The 26,403-nt window shown below is 37.6% G+C and overlaps 1 protein-coding gene across 5 annotated transcripts in view; it reads right to left on the reverse strand.

Annotated features, from left to right (window-relative positions):
- The window catches only part of kcnt2a (potassium channel, subfamily T, member 2a), a 1,068,826-nt gene that overhangs the window by 580,936 nt on the left and 461,487 nt on the right, over positions 1 to 26,403 (reverse strand). For all 5 annotated transcript variants that reach the window (XM_069937843.1, XM_069937844.1, XM_069937846.1 and 2 more), the window contains 3 exons: positions 19,235 to 19,415; positions 14,290 to 14,454; positions 13,253 to 13,389 (listed from right to left, as the gene is read on the reverse strand). In XM_069937843.1, the coding sequence (XP_069793944.1) occupies positions 13,253 to 13,389; positions 14,290 to 14,454; positions 19,235 to 19,415 (483 nt within the window). The remainder of the gene's footprint in view (positions 1 to 13,252; positions 13,390 to 14,289; positions 14,455 to 19,234; positions 19,416 to 26,403) is intronic.

The raw sequence follows: 26,403 nt of genomic DNA on the forward strand, positions 1-26,403 counted from the left end.
AATTATAAGGCATTTGTTTTGTTAATTATGAAGAAGGCCAATTGGTGAGCTCAGTAATCGTAAAAGGACTGATATTCCAAGGAAGATCTCTATTGCTGATGACAGAATTCTCATCATAATGAAGAAAAATCCCCAAACCAATGTCTGACAGATCAGAAGCACTCTTCAGGAGGCAGATGTAGATGTGTCATTGAATGCTCTCTGCATCTCATGCCTTTGCTACCCCCTTCCTCCCCACTACCTTTTTGCTCGGATGCCTGCCAGCATTCTCTCATACCTTGATGAAGGGCTCAAGCCCGAAACATCAGTTATGTATCTTTACCTTTGCTACATAAAGGACACTGTTTGACCTGCTGAGCTTCTCCAGCATTTTGTGTTTTTACTATAAACCAGATGACATGCATTAAGGGTAAATGGATAAAAGTTTAGGGGAAATATTCGGGGGAACTTCTTCACACAGAGAATGGTGGAAGTATGGAATGAGCTACCAGCTGAAATGGTGAATGTGGGCTCAATTTTAACATTTAAGAAGAATTTGGACAGGTACATGGATGGGTAGGCTATGGAGGGCTGTGGACTGGGTCGTCAGTGGGACTACGCAGAAAAAAATAGTTTGGTACAGACTAGAAGAGCAGAAGGGTCTGTCTGTGTGCTGTGATGTTCTATGGCTCTATGGTTCTAAGACTGGTCCTCATGTTGAAAAAGGTGATCAAAACCTTAAAAGCAAGCCTAGCTCTCTAATAACTACATAAGTGAAACAATTAAACAGAACTGAGCAATCATAAACTCCTGCGAAGCCAAATGTCTGAAACATTATCGTATGCTGAAATGAGGGAAGTTATATATAACAAATAAATAAATAAATAGATAGATTTTTAGATTTAAAAAAAATATATATATAAATCTGGAATGTGCACTTTAATTACATGTGAATTGTTTGATTAAAAATTTTAAACAGTGGAGCACAGGAGAAATAAAGGAAAAAAAAGAGTCTTTGTCCCAAACATTATGGAAGGCACTGCCGATACAGAAAAAAAGACAAAGTTAAGGATATAAACCAGTTTATGCTGGGCCTTTTCATGTCGAGTTCAGACAGTAACATTTCTTACCTTGCATTTGTCTGCAACATTTACCTTCTACCTTGTATTCCTCACTTCAAAATTTTATTTTCACTCCCATATTTGTACAAGTGGCTATTTCTCCCTCAGCATTCCAAACAGTGTATCGTTCTCACTCATCTATCGCTAAGTGCACCACCCCCTCTCCTCACATAAATTTTTACATCTCATGGGTTTTTTAAGAGATCCTTCTTGCTGTCTATTACTTCTTTCAAGATGCCTTCTCCCTTTCTTCCAGGACTCAAGGAATTTCCCACTTTTTCTCACCAGCCCCAAAGAAATATGTTCTTTTGCTTCTATCCTTCCATTCACAGTTTCACTGCTTTATATATACAAACAAGCTTGTGTGTGGAGATGCTCATTTAAAAATTGCATTATATCTTTAAGGGTGATGCAATCAAATTTCTATGAGAAATTATCAACATTGAAATTACAATGATGAAAGTTAAGCAAAGTTGTTCATTTTCATTAACATGGTGTTTACTGAGATGTAATGCATATCTGGACATCACTTCTCTAACTTCTAGCTTTGCACACCTGGATATGTTGATCATTCATGCAGAGATAGCCTTTCATTGATTATAAAGCACAACATTCTATAGTAGGAGAGGCAGTGATAATTATAATATCTAAATTTGGACAGTTACATGGACAGGAGAGCTTGGAGGTGTATTGGCCAAATGCAGGCAAATGGGAAAACCTTCACCAGCATCATTATTCAACAACTCTCAGCCAACTACACTGGTGGTCATATCACCCAACACATCAGTGGTAACACCACCCATAAGACTATAAGACAGAGGAACAGAAATAGGCTATTCAGCTCCTCGAATCTGCCCCGTCAAGTAATCATGAGTTGATCCATTTTCGCACTTAGTCTCACTCCACAGCCTTCTCCCCATAACCTTTAATACCTTGGGGAATCTAGATATTATCAATCTCTGCCTTAAATACATCTAATGACTTGGCAACCACCTGTGGCAACAAATTCCATAGATTTATCACCTTCTGGCTGAAGACATTTCTCTGGATCTTTATTCTTACCAGATGCCCTTCAATCCGAAGTGTGACCACTTATCCTAGACTCTGCCACCACATGAAACAATCTATTCGGTCCATGCCTTTCACCATTCAAAATGTTTCAATAAGATCATCCTTCTGAACATCGTCTAAACCCTTTCCAACATCAGCACATTCATAAGACCAAAACTGCTCTCAATACTCTAAGGGATGTCTCACCAGTGCCTTTTAAAGCCTCAACATCCCATCCCTGCTCTAATATTCTATTCCTGTTGAAATCAATGGTGGCTTTGCATTTGCTTTCTTCATCACCAATTGAATCTGCAAGTTTATCTTCAAGCTATCTTGCATAAGGACTCCCAAGTCCCTTTGCATAAGGGTACTTTCAATTTCCCCCTCATGAAAAATATAATCAACCTGTTTATTTTTATTACCCAAGTGTATGACCATCCAATTTCCAATATTGTATTTCATTTGCCACTTCTGTCTATTCGCTGATCTGTCTAAGTCCTTCTGAACCCAACATGTTTTCTCAATGCTACCTGCTTCTCCACCTTCTTCATCTCCAGGCTGTCCATCCCCAGGATGATGATGCTTCCTTTCAGTCAATGGTAACTTCACTCCCTGCATCAGTGGTAACATCACTCCCCACATCAGTGGTAACTGATCTACCATCTGGCAATCCAATTCAATACAACTCCTTCCAACATCTGACAATCCTAACCACCGAACAAATCCTACCTGCACCTATCAAATGGCTCCAACCAACAAACACAACCTCTTTTCTCAACTTTCCCTGTCTCCAATTGATAATCACACTTTTGATCCAATTTCATGAATTCCATACTGATAATTACATTCCATACCCCACCAAAATTTCCCAGCTTTCATTTATCTGCTCTACCTGCTCATCTCCCGCCTCCTTCCCAGCTACACTACACTTACCTGACTTTGCAGAGAAACAACAGGTAAGTATGTGAACCATAGCCATTTTCTCATGTAAGGTTTGTGTTGTCTTGCACACTGAATTTCCTAACAGTTGACCAATGAACAAAATGTTCTTTGGCCCCCACATAATGATGTCATCAATCATATTCTGCATTATATTGGGGAAACAGCTTCAATTTACTTAGGTCAGAGTGGGGTTCCAGTTATTATAGAGATTCCTGGGGAATATAATGTTCCCCATCAAATGTCCAATTATTTTGTGATGCGTTTGATTGATTTAAATTTGTTTTGGCCACTGTTATTTGAATTTGGTGCAATCAAAGAACATAGAGTTGACTGATGAAGGATGAGCTGTAGGTATCAAGTACGCAGGGAGAATTCTAACTTTTGCTCGGTTGGGAATCTAAATGTACCACAACGCAAATGATCTCATGTGTCCCATCCACTTCCTTTTTAGAAAGTCCATGTGTTTGTAACATTTCCCTGCCTCTTTCCCAGTTTTCCTGAAGTTATTTTATCCTTTAGATCTCTATCCAATTTTTTTCTGAACATCCCAATTGAAAGGTCCAAATCATTAAATTTGGTTAAGAAGCTGAGATTTTCATGTAGATGAAATGATTACATTTAAATTAAATGTTTTCCAAAGCTTGCCAGCTTGTTCCTCTGGATCCGATGTCTGTGTCTCTCCTCTCTCCCTCTCTCTCACTCCCTCCAACTCAGAGAGCAAAGCCGCATGACCTTCCAGACAGTAAATTCTAATTTCCAGACAAAGCTGCTACTGCCTGTTGTTACATTTGTTGCCTTTTGCAAATAACAGTCCATCATGAGTCTCTGAGCACTCTTACAAAAGATCTTGCAAAAATTCTGTGTTTTAAAGTGTTTGTGTGTGACCTGCTCTAACAAACCTTTCCCAATTTATCTCCCAAGCACCTTTATATACTCTGTCACAATACCGTCTATATTTCAGGCTCCAATGACATCGTGTTATATCCAAATTCGCATTAAATCAGGGTGCATTAAATCAGGGTTCCAATGTAAATGGAATGAGAGGCAGTAACAACTGATCTTCCATCTGGTACTACCTGTCCTGAATGCAGAAAGTCTTTCAAAGCCAAGATTAGAATCATAAGCCATGAGAGCCCATAAATAGATCAACGGAACGAAGTCCAACATCCTCAACCTTGCAGAACAGCCACAACAACAACTACAGCTGATCAAAGCCATCAGGTCTTCAGTTGTGCAGCTTACACTGCAAGAGGTGACAGACTAAGAATTGGCTCCTGGCCTAGTAACATATGCATTAGTAGGAACTTCTCTATATTTCACAGGTTTATTATTGCCTCAGTTACAAAATAAATATTAAAGGGAAATCCTTCCACAGAAGGGAGTGATTAAGGAAAACAGGAGATTGGGATGGGGGAAAGATTGAATCGTGAGAAACCAATTTGGACAAGATTGGACAAATGGACTCTTTCTGTAATGAAAGTACAGGATGCTTGCTGAGCTGTCTATGAGATGATTCCAAACTGTCCTTGGTCTAGGATAGTGGTTTTCAAACTTTTTCTTTCCATTCACATTAATTAATCTCTTTGCCTTAGGTGCTCTGTGATTAGTAAGGGATTACTAAACGTGGTATGTGAGTGGAAAGAAAAAGTTTGAAAACCACTGTTTTAATCAGACCGAACTGACTATTTCATAACTCCAAAGGAAATGGGCCAATGATAATTTTTCTCGAGCAAAATATTTCAGTAACATTTGGGTCCAGAGCAGTGGTTCTCAATCCTCCCTTCCCACTCACATACCATTTTAAGTAATCCCTTACTAATCCAGGCCATTTATGGCAGAGGGATTACTTAGGCAGTATGTGAGTAAAAAAAAAAGTTTGAAAACTACTGGTCTAGGAGATCAAATAATCTTTGCATAAAAATTCAGAGTTCAATATTGTTGCAATTGCAGTTATTAACAGTGTCCAACAAGCTCCTGGTGAAGGGTTTCTGCCCTAAAACATTGGCTATTCACTGCATTCCAGCATTTTGTGCGTTGGGCTAAAGCATTAAATGGATTCAGATTAGATGCTGAAAAGACTTTGGCAGCTGTCAAGAAAACCAAGTGTTCCTATCATTCAGAAACATTCAACAACATTCGCTAAACTGATTAAAATTAGTCAAATTATTGTAGTTGAAGTATCTTTTTTAACTAAGTAAAAAAAAGTCAACACCACCAGAAATAAAAACGTTCAAATGAACGATCATGACACCACCAGAGTCCCCTCACAGCAGCTCTCCAAATCTGAGTAGATTGTTTAGTTAAAGTGTTTTGTGCTCTAATGTTTGAACAATCAGCTGGAAGGTCAGAATCTTGAAAGTGGCTGTATCTGCATGGTAAATTTTCAGATGTGCTATGCAGAACATACCTTGTTTCTCTCCAAAATCTTAGCCATTGAACACATTTTCTGCCTCTTCCTAAGAAGTTGTTTGAAACTCTAACCACACTTGGCACAAAAAAAAAACCTTTTTCCCTGGTTTACTTTCATCGCTTTGGCCATTAACATTAGTATCTGATTATAATACATGAAAAAGCTTTCATTCACTCTGTGTAAATCTTTCATTATTTTTACACATTGGTGATTCTCAGTCTTCCCTGTTTTAATAGAAACTCCAAGTTTCAACAGTCTAATCATGTTTCAGTAGCACTCCTCTGCAAAATCTTATGCAAAATGTATCCAAAGCATACACTTCACATTTTGAATTAGATTCAAGAGTCAAGTTGGTGCCTGAAATGCATTGAATGTAAAGATCATTTTGAATTTAACATTATTTCTTTCTTGATTTAGGATGGTGTCCTTCAGAAGTTCCTGAGACCGTTAGCATGTATGAAAGCAACAAAAACAATGGATGATGATTGGAACATACTGAAATATGGTGGCATTTCTAGCTCAGAAATCTTTAACATGCAGGAGGGCAAGGCTTCTCAGAACCTTTTTAAGAAACTGGCTTGCACATGGCATTTGTAGCAAATAAGTTGCAATGTCTTGGACAATGCAAGTCATAGCAAGGAGGAAGTCTTAGCTGCCTTGGTGCACACAAGCCACTGGGACCTGAAGAAGTGCATTCACTTACACATTCTGCAATGTTAGGAAAGAAATAGCAAAGGACCTGGCTGAAATATTTACAGGTATATTGTTTTTGGCCTCAAGAGAAGTGTCAAAGAGTGGAGAATGGATAATGTTGTGCTATTATTTTAAAGAATTGCTTGCACAAGCCAGAAAACCATAGGTCAGTGACCTTAGTTGGTGAGACCACACCAAGAATACTATGTGCAGTTGTTGGAATGTTGCCTGAGGGGATTCCTTTCTAGCATTTGTCAGGGGCAGATTCGAAGTAATTATCATGACTTTGTGTGTGGCAGATGACATCTCACGAAATCTCAGTTTTTTGAAGATATGATGAACAGGATTGATGATTACAGGGTAATTGAGTTTGCATATATGGGCTTTCAAAAAAGCCTTTGATAAGTTCCCATATGACACGTGTGGAAGGCTAGCTTACTTGGGAGACCTGCCTATTGAATTCAAAATTGGCTTACAGGAATGAATCAGAGAGTAAATCTGGTATTATGCCAAAAAACAAAAATTGCACAAAAGCTACCAAAACATTTTGATCATAAAGTTGTAAGTTTTCACCAGTTTATTATCCAACTGCACGAAAACCAACAAGGTCGGGTCAGATACAGCAATGAGCTCTCTGAACCCTTCTCCATTAACAATGGCGTGAAGCAAGGCTGTGTTCTCGCACCAACCCTCTTTTCAATCTTCTTCAGCATGATGCTGAACCAAGCCATGAAAGACCCCAACAATGAAGACGCTGTTTACATCCGGTACCGCACGGATGGCAGTCTCTTCAATCTGAGGCGCCTGCAAGCTCACACCAAGACACAAGAGAAACTTGTCCGTGAACTACTCTTTGCAGACGATGCCGCTTTAGTTGCCCATTCAGAGCCAGCTCTTCAGCGCTTGACGTCCTGCTTTGCGGAAACTGCCAAAATGTTTGGCCTGGAAGTCAGCCTGAAGAAAACTGAGGTCCTCCATCAGCCAGCTCCCCACCATGACTACCAGCCCCCCCACATCTCCATCAGGCACACAAAACTCAAAACGGTCAACCAGTTTACCTATCTCGGCTGCACCATTTCATCAGATGCAAGGATCAACAATGAGATAGACAACAGACTCGCCAAGGCAAATAGCGCCTTTGGAAGAGTACACAAAAGAGTCTGGAAAAACAACCAACTGAAAAACCTCACAAAGATAAGCGTATACAGAGCCGTTGTCATACCCACACTCCTGTTCGGCTCCGAATCATGGGTCCTCTACCGGCATCACCTACGGCTCCTAGAACGCTTCCACCAGCGTTGTCTCCGCTCCATCCTCAACATCCATTGGAGCGCTTTCATCCCTAACGTCGAAGTACTCGAGATGGCAGAGGTCGACAGCATCGAGTCCACGCTGCTGAAGATCCAGCTGCGCTGGATGGGTCACGTCTCCAGAATGGAGGACCATCGCCTTCCCAAGATCGTGTTATATGGCGAGCTCTCCACTGGCCACCGTGACAGAGGTGCACCAAAGAAAAGGTACAAGGACTGCCTAAAGAAATCTCTTGGTGCCTGCCACATTGACCACCGCCAGTGGGCTGATATCACCTCAAACCGTGCATCTTGGCGCCTCACAGTTTGGCGGGCAGCAACCTCCTTTGAAGAAGACCGCAGAGCCCACCTCAATGACAAAAGGCAAAGGAGGAAAAACCCAACACCCAACCCCAACCAACCAATTTTCCCCTGCAGCCGCTGCACCGTGTCTGCCTGTCCCGCATCGGACTTGTCAGCCACAAACGAGCCTGCAGCTGACGTGGACTTTTACCCCCTCCATAAATCTTCGTCCGCGAAGCCAAGCCAAAGTCAAAAAAGTCATTATACATAACCGGCAGAAACACAAATTTTCAGTGGCAAATAGTGGAAACATGGATGAAACCTCGATGAATTTCAACATTATAGATGATAGAACAGTGGAATGGAAAGGTGTTAAAACTGTGCAAACCAGAAATACAGGCCATGAATGGACCAGGTTTACTGAGGTGTTATCGCATATGGCCAATGGGACAAAGTTAAGCCCCACGGTAATCTTCAAATGCAAAATTAAACCAAAAATGAAATTCCCTGCAGGCAGTTTTGTACATTTTCATGAAAAAGGATGGATGGAAGAAAATAGTGTAATATTATGGATAGACAGTATGCGGAACAGGTGACGAGGCAGTTAATGCAAAGAACGAAGTTTGCTGCTCTTGGATATGTTTCATAGCCACTTAAGTGTGAAGACTAAAAGTAGATTAGCACTACACAATACTTAAATGTCAGTTATCCCAGGTGGATTGATGTCTATATTGCAACCTCTCAATATCTGTTTGGACAAACCATTCAAACACCATGTGCGTGAGGAATGGAATACATGGATGTTGAGTGCAGAAAAGTCATTTACAAAAGTTGGGGGATGTGTGCTGTATTACTTGATATGCTGTGTAACTTTGTGCTCAAGGCATGGGAAAAAGTTAAAGTAGAGACTGTAGTAAAATCATTTCAAAAAGTTCTGCATCTCTTGTGCAATTGATGGCACAGAAGATGATTTATTGTGGGATACTGACGACGAAGCTGAAACTTCAACATCAGATGCATATGATAACTGTTTAAACAGTGAGAGTGTGGATGTGTTTACTGCCATCTTTACATCTGGACTCCAATGATCAGACAATGATAGTGAGAGTGATTTTGAAGGGGTCTAAATGTGTTGTTGTTTTCAGACAATGATAGGTATTTTGAAGGGTATTAATTGTGTTGCTGCTTTCAACAAAAATTTCAATGAAAATCTGTCGCAATTGGGTTTTTTTTTGTTTTTTCAAGGGTTGACTTATACACCAAATCAGTTTTTTTTTCAAGGGTGGACTTATACACGATCAGAACGGATTGGATTTTGAATTGAATTTAGGGTCTTAAAAGTATATCCAGCATATAAGTTGACCTCCATTTTTTGAGATTTTTTAGGTTTCACGACTCAACTTATACGCCAAAATATATGGTACATTTTGCTACCATGATAGTGTTAAATGCTGAGCTGTAGTCAACTAACAATAGCCTAACAGAGGTGTCCTTGTGGTCCAAATAATCTAACACAGAGTGAAGAGTCAGTGAGACGGTATCCACTGTTGACTTGCTGTGTTGTTGTGATGATCGTAAGGTTGGTGGTGTAGTGGACTGTGAAGCAGGAAATCCAAATCTATAACATCATCTGGATCAGGTGGACCAAGGAGTGGCAAATGGAATTTAACTCTGACAAGTCTGAGGATTTTGTTACATTAAACAGGGTAGGACTTGCAGAATAAACAGAAGGGCCTTGGAGAGCATTATAGCACAGAGAAACTGAGAAATGCAGTGAATAGTTCCCTGAAAGTGGAGACTCAGGTTGAAAATGGATGAATAACGAATTTGACATGCTTTCAGGGTATTGATAACAAAAGTTGGGTCCTTTTGATAAAGTTGTACAAGGCATTGGTGAGACAATACTAAGAATACTATGTGTAGCTGTGGTTGCCCAGATATAAAGTGCACAACAATAATTTCAAAGAAATGCAGAGGAGATTCACCAGGACATTGCTGTGGCAAGAGGGCTTAAGTTACACCAGTGGTTCTCAACCTTTTTCTTTCCACTCACATAACATTGGTGATCTGTGATTAGTAAGGGATTGCTTAAGGTGATATGTGAGTGGGAAGGGAAGGTTGAGAATCACTGCTCTAGACCCAATTGTTACTGAAATATTTTACTTGAGAAAAAATTGTCATTGGCCCATTTCCTTTGGAGTTATGAAACCATGCACATAATGAGTCAATTAGATATGATTAAAGCAGTGGTTTTCAAACTTTTCCTTTCCTCTCACATACTACCTTAAGCAATCCCTTACTAATCACAGAGCACCTATGGCATAGGGAATACTTAAAGTGCTATGTGAGTGGAATGAAAAAGGTTGAGAACCACTGAGTTACAAGCTGGGTCTTTATTCCCTCAAACATAGAAGACTCAGGTGTGATCTTTTCTAGGTTTATAAAAACATTATGATGGAGTAATGTTCAGTCTTTCTATCAGGGGAGATGGTTCAAGAATAAAAAGGCATAGATTTAATCTGAGAGAGGAGATACTTAAGAGGGAACTGAGAGGCAACATTTTCATTCAGCGGATGATCCGTATCTATGGTATAAGATGCCAGAGGAAATTGTCGAAGCAGGTACAATTTGACGTTCAAAAGCAATTTTACAGAGAAAATGATATGAAAGGCTTTAAAAGATATGGAGCAAATTCAGAATAGCACTGGCCCAGAATGCTAGCTTTGTCAATACTGATGTGCTGTACCAAAGGGCTTGTTCCGTGCTGTTTGACTCTATTTGAGAAATTGTTAAAAGTGGTTCTCAGTTTTGGAGCACAAGTTTGCATTTTCTGGTAAGATGTTTTGGGTTTCATTTTGACATGTAAAATGTGTTAAACCTCCCTTTCAGTCATATATTGAGAGCACATTTTTTCAGGCACATTACCTCCTTAAGCTTTCCTAAAATGTGTTGACCTGTAATTGCATTTGCTGTTGAATAATATTAGTGTGGCAAGAAAGCTTAATAAGATTGTGTGATACAAATTAACCACTTTATTCCTTGTCTTCTCTCATCCCCATTCTGACTTGAAAATCATGAATAGGTAAATCACATTGGAAATTATATCATTTTAACTTGGATTCTCTCTGTTTGGACAAGAACATTATTTTGGCAGTCTAACAGTTCTTATTGCCGTTTAAGGAAAGCTCAGTTCTGTCTGGACAAAAGACAAAAAGCATACCAGTCAGGTAATTGCTTTTCAAAGCTTCTCTCAAGGCACCAAGAATTTTCTCTATTGCTTCTGCTACATGAAAGTAGTATTCCTTTAATTCTAGTCATGTCCCATGGATTGGATATACACACACACACACACACACACACATATTTTTTTTATTTTTTTTTCCTCTTTTGGTTTAACAACACCACCTTTCAGTATAAAAATTGTTTGAAATGAGTCAACAACATCAGAACCCAAGAAAGACTCAATCCTTGATTAGATGTAAAAGCTGTCATTTTTCAAGGAAAATTTGATACAAAAGGATAGACAACCACATAATCTTGCAGTTCCCCCCATTGACCGTTCCTCCCCAATCTGTATTGTTTAAAAATAAAACATTCCAAATTGAATTATGAATCAAAGTTAATATCAATGATCTAGACCTGTGGTCCTGATGACAGAAATTGTGGAAACTCACTTTTAGTAAAGCTTTTGGCAAATTTCTGCATGGTGATAAAGATGAATGGGATCCACAATAAATTGCAAATTTGGGTACACAATTGGCTTGCAAAGGGTAATGATGAAAAGGTATTATTCTGGCTGTACGTCCGTGGCTACTGTTGTTCCACATGCAATATATAAAAATGATTTGGTTGAAAACGTTCATGGTTGTGTTGATAAATTTGCAGACAACACAAAATTGGTGGATTTGTGGACAGTGTAGGAGGAAGACTATCAAAGAATACAACAAGATGTAGCTCAGTTACACGATTGGGCAGAGAAATGGCAGATAGAGTTCAATCCAAGCAGATATGAGGAGTTGCACATTGGAGTCCAAATGTAAAGAGTAAGTACACAGTTAATGGCAGGACTTGTCATACCACTGACATACAGAGGGGTCATGTGGTCCAAATTCATAATTTCTTAATGTGGCCACATAAGTTGATAGAGTGGTCTTGCATGGCATGCTTGTTTTCATCAATTGGATCATTGATTATAGAAGTCAAGAAGTCATGCCACAGATATATAAAACTTTGGTTTGGCTGTACTTGAAGGCAGTATGCAATTCTGGTCACCGAATTACTTGATTAGGCAGTAGGAGTTATGGGGAAATATTGGACAAACCTAGGTTGTTTAGTCTAGTGCATTGGAGGCTGAGAGGAGACCTGATGGAAGTTTATAAAATTATGAGAGGCATTGATAGAGTAGGCAGTCAATCTGTTACCAGTGTAAAAAAAGTCAAATAGTCAAGGACATTGTTTTAGACAGATGAATAAGCAAGGAATGTGGGGTCATGAATCATGTGAAGGCAGAAGAGATTTAGTTTAATCTGGCATCCAGTTTAGCGCAGACATTGTTTATGCCAAATGGTCTTGTCCAACGCTGTAGAGCACTGTATTCAATGTTCACCTCTGCCAGAGGCACAAAACACGAGCTTCCAGATTAATCATTGATGAAAGAGCAGCGGATCCATTTCTATATACTTAGTATCAAGATGATTTTCCATGCTGTGTATTTCTGAACCTAGAAATTTGTGACATCCATAAACATGTCCAGATCCAGATGCAATGGGACAACGCCAGGCCATCTATCACTACTCCTCTTACCTAGAGAGTCCCAAATCTTTGTGACATCACCCATAAACATGTGCAAATCCAGATGTATTGAGACAATACCAAGCCATCTACCACTACTCCTCTTGCTCTTACAACAATATCAGATTTCTGAAATTGGATGAGTAACTTATCTCCATTCAAGTTACGTCAAGACCAAATTAATTGTTTATGCATAAACAACTTTTATACTTCACCAGTCCTCTCTCATCATGCTGTGTTCTAACTGAGGTCATTCCAATCTCAAAAATCTATATTGTCATGAGCTAACCTCTAACCATGTATTTTCTTCATTTATGGCTCTACCTGTCCACATTATGTGCTGGAATCATTGTTCATTTCTTTGTTATCTCCAGATTCAAATGTTCAGTCTCCTAGGTCACAACCTCTAAAAACCTGAGCTCATTTTCAATTTATTCATCACCTCTCTAGCCACCGACAACCCTAACCCAAACCCATCAAACAGTGTGTTCTTATCTTTTTTGCCATAACCTTCCATGACTTTAGATCGTCCTCTGGTAGTAACTTCAAGTAAACAAAACTCCACCATCTCGATGCAATTTGAAATATATTAAAATTAGAAAAGGTTTTAACGAATTAATCCAAACTAGCTTCAGATCCATGACAGAATTTCATTAAGGGGTTAACACATTTACTTGGCTCTCAGAAGGTCTTGGTCTTTCAATGCTGATCCCTGCAGATAGATCACCCTTTGTGCCCACATGGGAATTTGCAACACTCTTCGAACCTGTATGTCCATTTCAGTAGGACAAAGAATTACCACATAGTAATCCTGGAAGAAAAAATGTAATATATAAATATAATCAGAAAGATACAATATATATTTTCCTCAATTTCAAAGCACAATCGAAAACAAAATCAAAAATATTTTTTTTTAATGCTGATTGTTTGACAAACAAATCAAATGAAAGAAATATCTTGCTTTTCTCAGATAAGCCAATCTTCAAAATCTTCTTCATCACTTATTTGGATTGCTTGCTGAAGTTGCAAAACCATCTTCAGTGAAATACAGTATTTTGATAATAAAAATTGACTTTTATTGACTAATTATTCATTGCTTATGAATAGCTTCACTGGTAATCATGCAATATAAATTCTGGATTCATGTAGTTTTGTTAAAATTAATTGGATTCACTTTTCCACTGAGTAGGCAATGTAAAAAAAAATACAGTCCAGATGATCAACATTCATCAATGCCAAATGTGTAAACACTGCAAAAATTATACTTTTTTGCCCAAGAGAACTAATGTGTATCTGACAGTAAATCAGTAAAAATTAAACAACTAAATGAAAGTTCATCCATATTACTTTCTAAATGCAATACAGGTGAAAATATGATTGAATTCTAAATTTATGCTTCTATAGTAATTATTTAATAGTTTACAGATTATTATTTTAATTATCACATTTTTTTTGGAAATTATTCCAGTAGAAGTTTACATAATTTAATTGTCTTTTGTGTAATCCAAAAATTTTTAAAGTACAAAATTCTCCCTCAACTAAAATATAAAATTTCTGATGATATACTCCTTTAGCTTGTGAATTCCTGGAACATACAATATTTAGTAAATATTGCAACTGATAAATGTGGTTGCAAGATAACAACTAATTTAAAAAATGTATTTTTACATAAATATAAACACTGTAGCAACTGATAAATATTCTTTATGACCTGCAGACGGGGATGTGCGTAGAATTCATTCAAAAAATCCATGAGCAGGTCAATCTTCAAAGAGGTGACACACAGCACTATGTGTTTCTCTGTCTGAGCTCTGTGACGACTATAGTTTCCACCTGATTTCTGTCTCTCCATCCATAGATAGGCCAGCTGTTCAAACTGAATGACAGAATAAGATTTACCATCTCTCAGAAATAAAAGAAGATATTACCCACGATTAACATTATCAGAAAATCAAGGAAATCAGATGATCATTTTTTTTCTTCAATGTGTCAAACAGATGAAAATGCAATTTTGCAGTCTAAATCATAAGTACATTCTAGCAATCCAAGTAATGTTCATATATATCCATGAAATTTGTAAAGAAAGGGACTTAGTGGTACTCACAAGATCATGGCCTATAATTTGCACATAGCAGCAAACTAACAATGCTTGTGCCTAACCTCAAAAATAAAGTTTCTTGCAAAGGTTTAACAGTCCCAATGGTGAAAAACTTCCATTCTGTTGCTTCAGTAGGATTCCTGGCACACACGGAGAAGCATGCAATTATAAAGTTGACTGAGCAGCCAATCAATTTTAAGAACCTCATAGACCATAAACTAGGTTTTTAAAACCATCAATTGAGATTGAAGTGAAGCATGAAATCTCAATGTTAAATGGTGGTGGCTCTGTTGCAACTGTTTGTAATTCTTGGAATTACAGATTATTAATTCTAGCTTTTGTATCTAATTTCAGGTTGGACCTGGAGTAGAATTAAGATCCAGTAAATTTGTTTGAATGTAATAGATACATACATCTGACAAAATTGTCCTCTCTATCTGAATTTTGTAAGTCCATGGATGGTAAGACAGTCAAATTTAGTTCATCATCATTTCAAAACATACAAGTAATACATTTGTGTTGTGTCTGCACTCACACAATTAAGACTCGGAGACGTGATGCTTTCTCATCCTTCACTTCTATTAGACTAACATGAATACTGACACATAGTGTTATATATATGGAAGTTTGACATGAACGTCATGATGTCCAGCAGAGGGTGGACACTCTCCCCCCGGTTAAGATTACATCGGGCCCAGGACTACAATTGAGAATTAGAATACATCTCATGAGTAATTAGAATAACAAAAGGGAAAGTATTTAATAATAATCAGGGCCCATAGTGCTTAAAGCATTCAGGTGGTCTTCTTTCTCTTTTGGACCACCTCAGCATGGTTTGCTATGCCGATCTTTGCTCGGGACCTGTAGATACTCAGGTCGGCGGTCGAGTCAGAAGTGACTGCCCGCCTTCTCTAACCTTCAGCAATGACTTCCCGTCTTCGCTGCCCTCCTGGCTGCGTGTCTCAGATACTGGACTCCTCACTGGACTGCTTGGCTTTGTGACCATCTCTGCCTCCACACCACTCGGTCTGAGGGGAGGGATGATTGGGGCAGGCCATGGCAGGTCCGGTTCCAGCTCCTCCAGTTCTTGAGGCAGTTCATGAACCTTAATGTCAGTCAATGCTCGTAATGGTCAATGTGTCGCTTCCACAATCTGTCCCCCACTAGAACAGAGTAAGAGCAGGGGATCAATTTTTGTAAGATTACTCCTACCACCCATGGGTCATTATATTGTCTATAATTTTGTACCAGAACTCTCTTGGCTACTTCCATTGTTCTAGGTGAGGTCTGTGGTGATGCTGTTTTTTTTAAATCAGAGACTGTTCTGGCTTTGAAGAATTTTGGTTCCGCATTATCTTTTAATTGCAGTTTGGCTTGAACATCTTTGATTTTCCTCAATTCTTGTTGGAAAACCACTGTGTGGTTGTTGAGGATTTGGTCAAGTTCTGGCTGCGAGGTGTCCATTTGGTTTACATTTAGTATTGAACTGATTTCCAGCCAGTCGAGGGGAATGTGTTGTAACCAGTTTCTTCCAAAAAGTGCAGGTCCTTGGGTATCTACGGTGTAGAGAGAGTGTTTTTTGTTGCTGTTGTTTGTATTGTACTTGGACCATACTTTTTCCAAACACTTTGAGTCTGTCTCTTGTAACAGATCTTAGAGTTATTTCTATTGATTTTACCGGGAGGCATAATAACAAGCGTTCCTTTACATGTAATGACATTAGGGACACCTCTGTCCCTTTGTCTAACACCATCTTCCATATTTTTAGATGTTTGAAGATTGCTGTGTTTCCTCCATTTATTCCTTGGATGTGTAATATCTCAGGAGCTGAAATTTCAAGAGCTTGAAGGACAGCCATTGGGCTGTTATCGTCATCGTTGCTAGGTTGCCTCTCTCTGTCTGCAATTGCTGTCTGCAATTGTCTTGACTTTAGCTGCCTCTTTATTTGCAGGCCACCTGCGCTTTAGAAGCGGACATTTAGCTTTGATATGTCCTTCTGCTTTGCAATGGTTGCATTTAGAATTTTTGAAGCAACAGTTTTCTAGTCAGTGGTTGTATTTCCCACAACAGAAGCATTGTTGGCGGGAAGACCTCGCAACCAGTAGGTCTGGTTGACCCACATCCAAGCTTTAATCTGCCAGAACAGAGCTGCAGGCAGTTCTGTATGCAATCTGCAATGTAACGTCTTGATCCAATCCTAATAATTTTTGCCTTGCTTGGCGATTCACCAGCCCATCACTAATCTGTCTCGCAGTGCCTGATTTAGAAACTGCTCAAAATGATAGTTCTCTGCCAGTTTGTGCAATTTGCTAGGTATTTATTTACTTTTTCTCCTGGTCCTTGTCTCCTCTCATATGATTGTTGCCTTTCTGCCGTAACTGGTGATTTTGGGGCTTAAATGGTTCCTTAGAACTGTGCATAGTTCATTGAATGTCTTCATCCCTGGATCCTCTGGGGACAGCAAGGTTTTAAGGAGGTGGAATGTTTTGCTGCCCATTATACTGAGGAACAGGGCATGTTTGCAGTTTACTGGATCTTCCACAATATTGTGGGCTACACAGTAGTGGTTAAACCATTCTACCTAGTTATCCCAACTTTCCTCTGCTTTGTTGAATTCTCTGAACTTTCCCTCTGCCATCTTGGCGCGCTTTCACCTTGATCTTTTGGCGGAAATTTGCTGGAGTTGTTAGGTAGTTGTTTTCTACCTTTCTTCTGTTGTTTTCCTTCTCATGGTTGGTGCATGGAGTATGTGTAGGGTTTGTTTTGTTCCTGGTCACCACTGTTGTGTATGCATTCACACAATTAAGACTCAGAGACGTGATGATTTATCATCCTTTACTTCTATTAGACTAACATAGCTACTGACACACAGGGTTATTTATATAAATATATATATGTGGAAGGGTGACATCATGACGCCCACGTCATGATGTCCAGTAGAGGGCAGGCTTATACCCAACGATTTGCAAGAAATGCATTAAATATTTATAATTATAGGTGCAGATAGTTAATCAAGCTGTATTGATGGCATTAATATCTACTTCTCTGGCTCTTGTTAAAACCCTTCCCTCTCCTCCCCCATTGCCTTTCCCTGTATCTGTCTCTTCATTCCGTCTCCTTTCACATAAAGACGCTCATTCTTACCTCGCCCCTTATCATATCAAATTAACCCCTTTTGTGGTCTGGATGCAAGCACAAAAACAAAATGGTGCCATTTGGGGGAACTTGCATCTCTTAGCTACCTATTAAGTTGAAGCAATAGCAGAAATCAGAGAATTTCATCTTCAAAAAGCAAAATAGATCAATAAATTTCTTTTTCATACCACAAAGATAGAAGAATACAAAATAGATTTTTATTTCTTGAATCATAACAAATTACACTTAAACCAGTTAATTAAAAGCAGAATTTTTAAAAGAAATCATCAAAATTGATAAATTGATATGGATTTCAATTATTACCATTTTTTTTTTTACCCTGAAATGGTAGGAGTGGATCAACTCTAATAGAGGTTTATAAAATCATGAAAGGTATAGATAATGTAAATAGTCATTGACATTTCCCCAGGTTAGGGACATCGAAATCCAGAGGGCAAAGGTTTAAATTGAGAAGGGAAAGATTTAAAAGGGACCTGAGGGGTACCTTTTTCAGAGAGTGATGGATAAATAGAACATGACCAGACAAAGTGGCAGAAGTGGGGACAATTATAATGTTCAAAAGATATTTAGACAGATACATGAAGAGGAAATGTTTGGAAGGATATGAACTGGCACAGACAAATGGAGCCACCTTGTTTAGCATTGAGAAGTTTGGCTAAAGTGCCTATTTCTGTGCTGTAGAACTTTAACTTCTTTTGCCTTTTACATATTTCTATCTTGGTTGTGCTGACAAAATTCTGCTTTGACCTGGATATGAGAACCAGAGTTAAAACTGAAATTTCTTATGGAAAAGAGACGTTAGTAGTTCATGGAGGTGTAACTAAACTGGGCGATTCAGAGCAGGAAGCATATAAAGATGATTAATTATGCAGTTCAGTGCATCAATTGATGGAATTTGGTATGAAACAAAAAGAATTCTCTCATTAAATTAGGACATTACAAATCAGCAAGCTCAATAATGAATTTGAAGTTGGAATTTGAAGGGCGGGGCCAGGGTGACTGATAGAACTCTATAAATTTACAGTACATTATTTTAATTGTTATCTTAAACTTTCAAACAATTTTTAGCAATTCAAAATCAAATATAAATTAATCTGTAAGTAATCATTTTAATTCTTTGGTCCATAAATAGTAGGTTGCTTCTAGTTTATTTGTTTTCCCTTACTTATTACAATTAATATTTACTTATTGAAGTGGAATGGAGCTGTGAACTATAAATTGATAGACCAATTATTCATATTTTAAATAATTATAAGATGCACCTTTATTTCAAATTTAAATTTGGCCACATCAAAGATAAAATGTCTGTTCAGAAATTGCTAAAAAATGCTTATTTTTTAAAAATTCACAGCGGTGAAGGCTATAGATATAATTTTCATTCCTCCTTCATTGAACTGCTTACCTGAATAGGCAACACCACAAGGGCAACGCAGATCATAATGACGACTAATAACTTGGAAGGCCAGACTTTGGGCGTGACATCACCAAATCCCACGGTGGAAAAAGTGACAATGCAGAAGTAAAGGGAATCGAAGAGCGTCAGGTTATTCCCTGCTCTTTCCAAATGCTGTATTCCGCAGATGCTAAAAATTACAATGGTATTAAGGTGATAAAAAATTTAAAGATCTTACAAAACTGAACAGGCTAAAAGAACAGGAAAGTATTTTCCATTTTGTATTCAAAATTATTCAACAGTTCAATAATCTCTCTACTTTGTTTAAATCAGTTTTCTCATTTAAGCTGTTTTATTGCTACTTTCTCTGGAGCTGCCAATTTTATTTTTCAAGTATACTTTTCTTGCTATCCATGCATTCTCCAGTACAAATCCTGTTGTATTTCCTATGATATCTGGCTCCACAAAACATCTTTGACATGGATATGTGTTATTCTATTAAGCCAGTTGTTTGCAAACCACCCCCACTAAACTCACATTTCATCTTAAGTAATCCCTCTGACTTAAGTGCTCTGTGATTAATAAGGGATGGCTTAAGGTGGTATGTGAGTGGGGAAAAATTGTTGAGAGCTGTTGCTCTAGATTCAGTTATTACTGAAATATTTCGCTTGAGAAAAACTGTCATTGGACCATTTCCTTTGGAGTTATGAAACCATGCACATAACGAGTCAATTAGGTATGATTAAAACAGTAGTTTTCAATTTTTTTCTTTCTACTCACATACCACCTTAAGTCATCCCTTACTAATCACATTGTATTAATGGCATAGGGATCACTTGAGGTGGAATGTGAGTGTGGGGGGCAGTTTGAAAACTGTTATATTAAACTTTACAACTGAAAATAAGTTTAAAAAATTCCAGATGGATAGAAATTTATTCTTCAAGACTTTCATAATATTAAAATTAAATTTTAATTTGCTCGACGTCGTATCAATAAAAATGATTGAACATTTGCGGACTTGATTAGAAATCTGAACTAAAATAACATTCAATTGAAAACTCTTGACAGTGCATCCAAAACAAATAATAAAAGGAGATAAAAGACAGAACACGAAGAAAGATATGTTTTATTTTTCCAGACAGTTCTGGTTTTGGTTGATTAAAGAGTAGTTTAATGATGAAGATTAAAAATTCTCTTGCACTCTGCATTTGATACACTTGAATGAAATTGCCTTGCACTTTGCACTATAGTACAAAATAGTAGCAACAAGATTTTTACAGAGAACAATTTTTTTAAGTTTAGAATGAGCCTGATGGGAAAAAAAGGATTAGCAATCCAAAATTAAGCGTCTTAATGCATGGTTGATCATCATATTGCTGTGCAGTTTAATATTATTTAATTTCATGATAGAAATTATCTCAATCTTAAATTGAGATCAAAATAGTAAACCAACTCTGATTCAATTGGGATTGTAAAAAGCCATTCTATAAAGGCATAACTAAAAATGAGACATACAGTGAACTCATTCCCTTAGGGCTGAGATATCAGAGATCAAAAACAAGTCACTGAAACAGAAAATGCTGGAGACACTCAGAAATTGAATAGTTTAGGAGGAACATTTCCCCACAGATGCTGTCTCACCTGTGAAATGTTTCCAGCATCAGCAGTTTTTTTTAAAAAGAAATTCACCTACAAAATGCAGGCTGCATCAATGCCATTGTGTTCCTATGTTCTTTCTCTCGTCTTTCCTACTTTGTGAGGATGGATTCATGTTAGTGACCTTTTGTCTCTTCTTCACAGCTGACACCAGACCTGCTGATAGTTCCTCCACTTTTTCTACTTGTTGAGCATCATTACAAGGCCAAGTATTATTCAAACAAAGAATTCTGGCAAAGCTATATATCCTCCAAATGAGAAGAGTGGTGAATGGTCAGAGAAGTAATGCAAAGAGGAGGCTCTGTGATTGGTCTCAACTTAAATCACGTAGAACTAACAGGAGATTAAGGAAAATTGACACAGAATTTCCTGTAACCTGAAGAAATGGTGAATATTTTGCCTTCTCTCATGAGACCCTATATCATATATGCCAGTGCATGGTTTGTCCAGAAATATAAAGCAGTTGAGTGCATTGACATCAAACAACTTTAACAGTGACATTTTCATGGTTTGAAGTATTTGTTGCAACACTTATCAATGAATGCCCACATCTCTCATGAAAGCTACAGCATGGATTTTATCTGAATAACTATGTAAATAAGTATCCTAAGCTGATCAAAAGTGATGTTTAAGGGCAAGAAATTAAAAACAATGCAAGCCCACTGGTTTTCAAGGGTGCCTCATTTTGAACTACCAAGTCTCTTAAATAAAAATTAATCATAAAAATTTTTAAAAAGGCAGCACGGTTGGTATAGCAATTAGCACCACACCTTTTCAGTGCCAGTGAATGGAACTGGGTTTGTATCCAGCAATGTCTGTAAGGAGTTTGTACTTTCTCCAAGTGTCTGCATGGGTTTTCCCTGGGGACTCTTGTTTTCACCCCACTGTTCAAAACTTGTAAATTGGGCAACACAGACTCAGGGGCTGAAATAGCCTATTTACATGCTGTATGTCTAAATTTAAATTTAAAACTTGAATGCCACATTTTATTCTGCTTGATCTCACAGATTTGAATTCTGAAGTAAAACAAATGGTTCATTGCAGAGATTTAGTTGAGAAGGCAACAGACTTGAAGGAATGACTTAGAGCAGGTATTTTACTTTACAAGGAGTCATCCAAATATATTCCTGTTGTTGTGTTCATTTTGTGTCCAATAAACTTCTTCACGGAATGTCCATGTATTTCAGGATGAGAGCAAATTATTTTTTTAAGTTGTTTCTGGTCAACAAGTGTCACCATAAAGGTCATAATTTCTTTCCCATCTCTGATATTATCTGGAGCAAGTGGTGATAAACCACCTTATTGAACTTTTGTCTTCGATGTAGAAGGAATTACCTCAGTACTATTAAAACAAGGATTCCAGGATTTTGACCCAGCTACACTGAGTTGATAATATTTTAAAGCTCATCATGCTTTGGAATTTGGAAAGGAACCTCAGATCTTGATGTTATCAAACATATGCTTCTCCATGTTGTGGGAAAGATTTTCATCATGTCAAGTTATTTAAAACAGGATATGAAATTGTAAGAGCTACCCCAATTACTCACAAGTATTTCCTTGAATAAATACAAACTATTTACCTGATAAAGTTATGAGCATTTTAAAAATGTAGATGTTAATGCCTTATATCTGTGAAATAGAAGTTTGAAATTCTAACGCACTTGCATATTGCAGAAAGCCAGGAAAAAGTAAAATTGAACTAACATCCAGAATAAAGGGAATTATATACTTTCTCTTCTCATTATTTTCAAGGCAATCAATGATTCTTTCCAGAAAGATATAGGAAAGTGAAATGGTAGGTCAGACTTTGCTGACAATTGATTTTAAATGATAACCTTTTCATTAATCTAAATTTTCTCTCTTTTCATTGTCTCTTGGTAGGTTTCTGCAGCAGGAATAATAGACCCTTATTTGTTACTTCCATCACATCTAATCTTCTGTGTATGCATTCTTACATTCAACATGGTAAAGGGTCACTCTGATAGTTAATAGCAAATCTGTTTTGCAATAGGACTCACATAATGGAAACTTGATCTCTGCCTGAATCATAATGTTGCTTCTTGCACAGACTTGGGATTGCTTAGAGCACCAGAATTGATGTGTGGTGCATTCACTGGAAAATACAGGGCATAGCAAGACTCATTGCCAATATGTTTCCTTCCCCACACATTGATTTTAGTTTTTCCTCACCTCGACAATAGCTTTATCCTAATATACTGTGGCTATGATGGATAGTGTATTTTTTAGGATTGTGGAGAGATTGCACCTGTAATAGTGTTCAAATCTGTTCTTTCTACCCAAATAAGGCTATATTTGTGATAGACGTTCACCCGATTGATTCCCAGAGTTGGGATTGTCCTGCAGAGATAATTCTACAGGTTTTATTGTTGGAAAAAGTATTCAAGCTACCAAGCCAATTAAAAAAAACATTGATTTTGCAATTAGCTACTGTGGGTCCCCTGACTGGGCACTAGGATTAGATCCAAAATGACTAAGATTAAAAACAGAAAATGCTGGAATCACTCAACAAGCCAAGCAGCACTTATGGAAAGAGAAACCGAGCTACCCCTTCAGGTTGGATACACTTCTCAAGACTAGGAAATATATGTAAAAAATAGTTGAATTTATTTTGCAGAGAGAGTGGCAGGAGAGAAAGAGAAGCAAAGGCAATATCTGTGAAAGATGATGTTATGAGTTCAGTGATCCCCATATACCAGCAGCAAAATAAATATACCAAAGCAATAGTTCCTAAACAAAATTAGTTTAATTCTCTGAGTATAGAACAACAAGATCAACACTTAACTTAACAACACTAAGTTATTTACACAATTCCTCCCCTCTCCGAACCTAATCTAAGCAGAAGTGTGTGCAATGTGTTTTCAAGAGTCCTTTTTACTGGCCAATCTTCCATTGTCCATGTTTTCAAGACTAGTTTCTAGTATCTTCAATCCTGTGCACAGAATCAAACAGTCATTACATTCAAGCAAACGTCAGTGCTTTACTTAGAATTACTAGGCAGGAAAGTTGTGGAGGGTTACAGAGAAATGGTTGTTGCTTGTCGGACACCCCAAATACGAGTGTCTTCCAGAAGAAACTTGTCATCTTTCCAGGTTCTACTCACAGAGGTCTCCTTTTCGCCACACCAGGAAAACTAGCCACTGCATCTGATTTTGACAGAGAGTACACTCAGGCTATCATATTAGAACTCTGCTCAGTCTTGGAAAAAGGAACCTTTTCTCAGACAGCCTTCTGCTAACTGCCTTCTCTCTCATTCTCTGCCCCTCATACCTAATTATATTACACTCCCTAAATGCATTGTGGATATGGCTTTAAACAGAGAGTAATTGGTAACAGGAATACACTGATGGGAGTAGTGGAAAGGATGGACGGAATTGTGGTGCAATGTCCATGGAGACTGAGCAATTGTGAATTCAAAAAGAAACCAGATAAGTAAAAATCAAGGCTACAGGTTGGGGATAAGGAAGTGGGAGAAAATGTGCTGATTTTCTAACATTCCCTATTGCTCTGCATTTCTCAGTTTTACATTTTCATTTCTTTGTTTATATTTTCTTTAATGGTCCTCAAAGATTTTAATTTTCTTGGTGCATGTTATCTTTCTCTAACTGCTCTCATTAAGCCCATCAATTTATTTATCCTTACGACAACCTTGTCCTCACACAAAGATGCCCTGTCCATCACTCCCTACTCTCTTTGTAACTTGAAACTAAATTACTTACTCTTTCTCAGGTTTGACAAATGGTCTTTGACTTGAAACATTGACTGTTTCCTCTTTCCGCAGTTTCAGCCTGATATGCTGTGAATTGCAACATTTTCTGTTTTAATTTCAGATTGCCAACATCTGTAGTTTATTGATTTACATAACTATGTTGCTTGTTGAGACTTAACAAGGCCTTGATGATGATTCTAGTGGCCACTGTAAGCTACTATTTTTTGTCCTCAATATTGAAATCCACCATTTTACTGACAATGGATAAAAGGATCAGGAGTTTGTGGTTCCTCTTTCGATTTCACTCCTTTTTTTTAAAAAAAAGTGTTTCTTTCACAATTGCTGCATTCCAATCCACTGGAACGATTGCAGAACTGAGGGCATTTGTAAAACCATTCACTTATCTGCACATTCTCTCCATCAGCAGCACTTTAAAAACCCTGGCCTGCACTTATTAGGTCCATGGACTTTGGCTAACTTTATACCCTTTACTTTCTCTTTATTGATACCAATTACTTGAAAAGTCATCATGTTGGACTTTTCACTGCATTTTTTCATTTGATATGTCATGCAGCAAACTTAAATACAAATTAGTTTTCTCACCCTTTAGCATTTCTTAATTTTCCATGTTAATTTCTCCTCCCACCCTGCACTGGACCAATATTTTTGTCACTCTAACATTCTGCAATTAAATTGTCAAAGTTCCCAATTTTTAAAAAAAATACTTCTCGCTAATGTGCTATCATCCATCATCTTTCATCAATATTTTGATATTATTTTTCACAAATCTCTCCAAATGTTCAAGTTGAACACAATGTTAATGCAGTCTTAGCCTTCCCAGCCAATTAAAGATAGATTACACTTGACCACAAAGATTTTGCTTCCTGAGTGTATTTTGGGTGTATTTTATTGATTTTGGGATCCTGATCACAAAAATCACCTAAAATTTTTCCTATCGTATACTTTTTTTACTACAACTTTTTTTTGTCATTTCCTGTCACATTTTTAACATGCTTCAAGCATATAAAACCCTGAAGTGGAATGTCATTGAAAATTAATTTTCTGCATTCACACATGGATTTCTTCCCTGCTGATCTTGATGGAGGTCAGTGACGAACCTGGGGAAGGTTTCACCAGGACATTGTGACCATAGAAAAGTGGTATTAGGGCAACTGTAATCCATCAATGTGGGCCAACTATTGTTGCTGGGAGCCATCAGATGCTGAGTACAAATGAAAACCAGTGGCAAAATATTTTTAGGTCAGTTGAACTAATGCAATGTCTCAACGTCATTTTGCAATTCAATAAAAGTTAATTTATATTTTTTTTCTCCAATTATCATTATTATAACAAACTTATCTTTGTTCAACTTGAAGGTCTCTATCATTATCTCCATTTTATTTCAGGAAGCTAACTTTTTGAAAACAATTGTTGTCCAGTGTTATTTTCCTTGTGCATTTTTATACTCCTCAACTGCAAATCTATTCACTAAATTTTATGTGTTGGCAAAGCTTTTAACCTAATTTCCTTATCAACTGTAGTCAATGCACAACTCAAATTTCTGTAACTGGATTACAACATATACCAGGAATATTTCACTTATTGCATCATATTGCATTTTTCCCCCCAAAGGAAAAGTAAATGACATACAAATTATTTGCTTATCCAGTTGCATAATATTAACACAGCCTTAATCTAAACAGTTTAATCTTGATTGTTAAAATTGTGCAATATTGGTTCAATGTTCTCCCTTTAGTATTTGATTTACGGTAACAGGTTAGTTTTGGTACATCAT

This window comes from Narcine bancroftii, chromosome 5, assembly GCF_036971445.1.
Source record: "Narcine bancroftii isolate sNarBan1 chromosome 5, sNarBan1.hap1, whole genome shotgun sequence".
NCBI lineage: Eukaryota > Metazoa > Chordata > Chondrichthyes > Torpediniformes > Narcinidae > Narcine > Narcine bancroftii.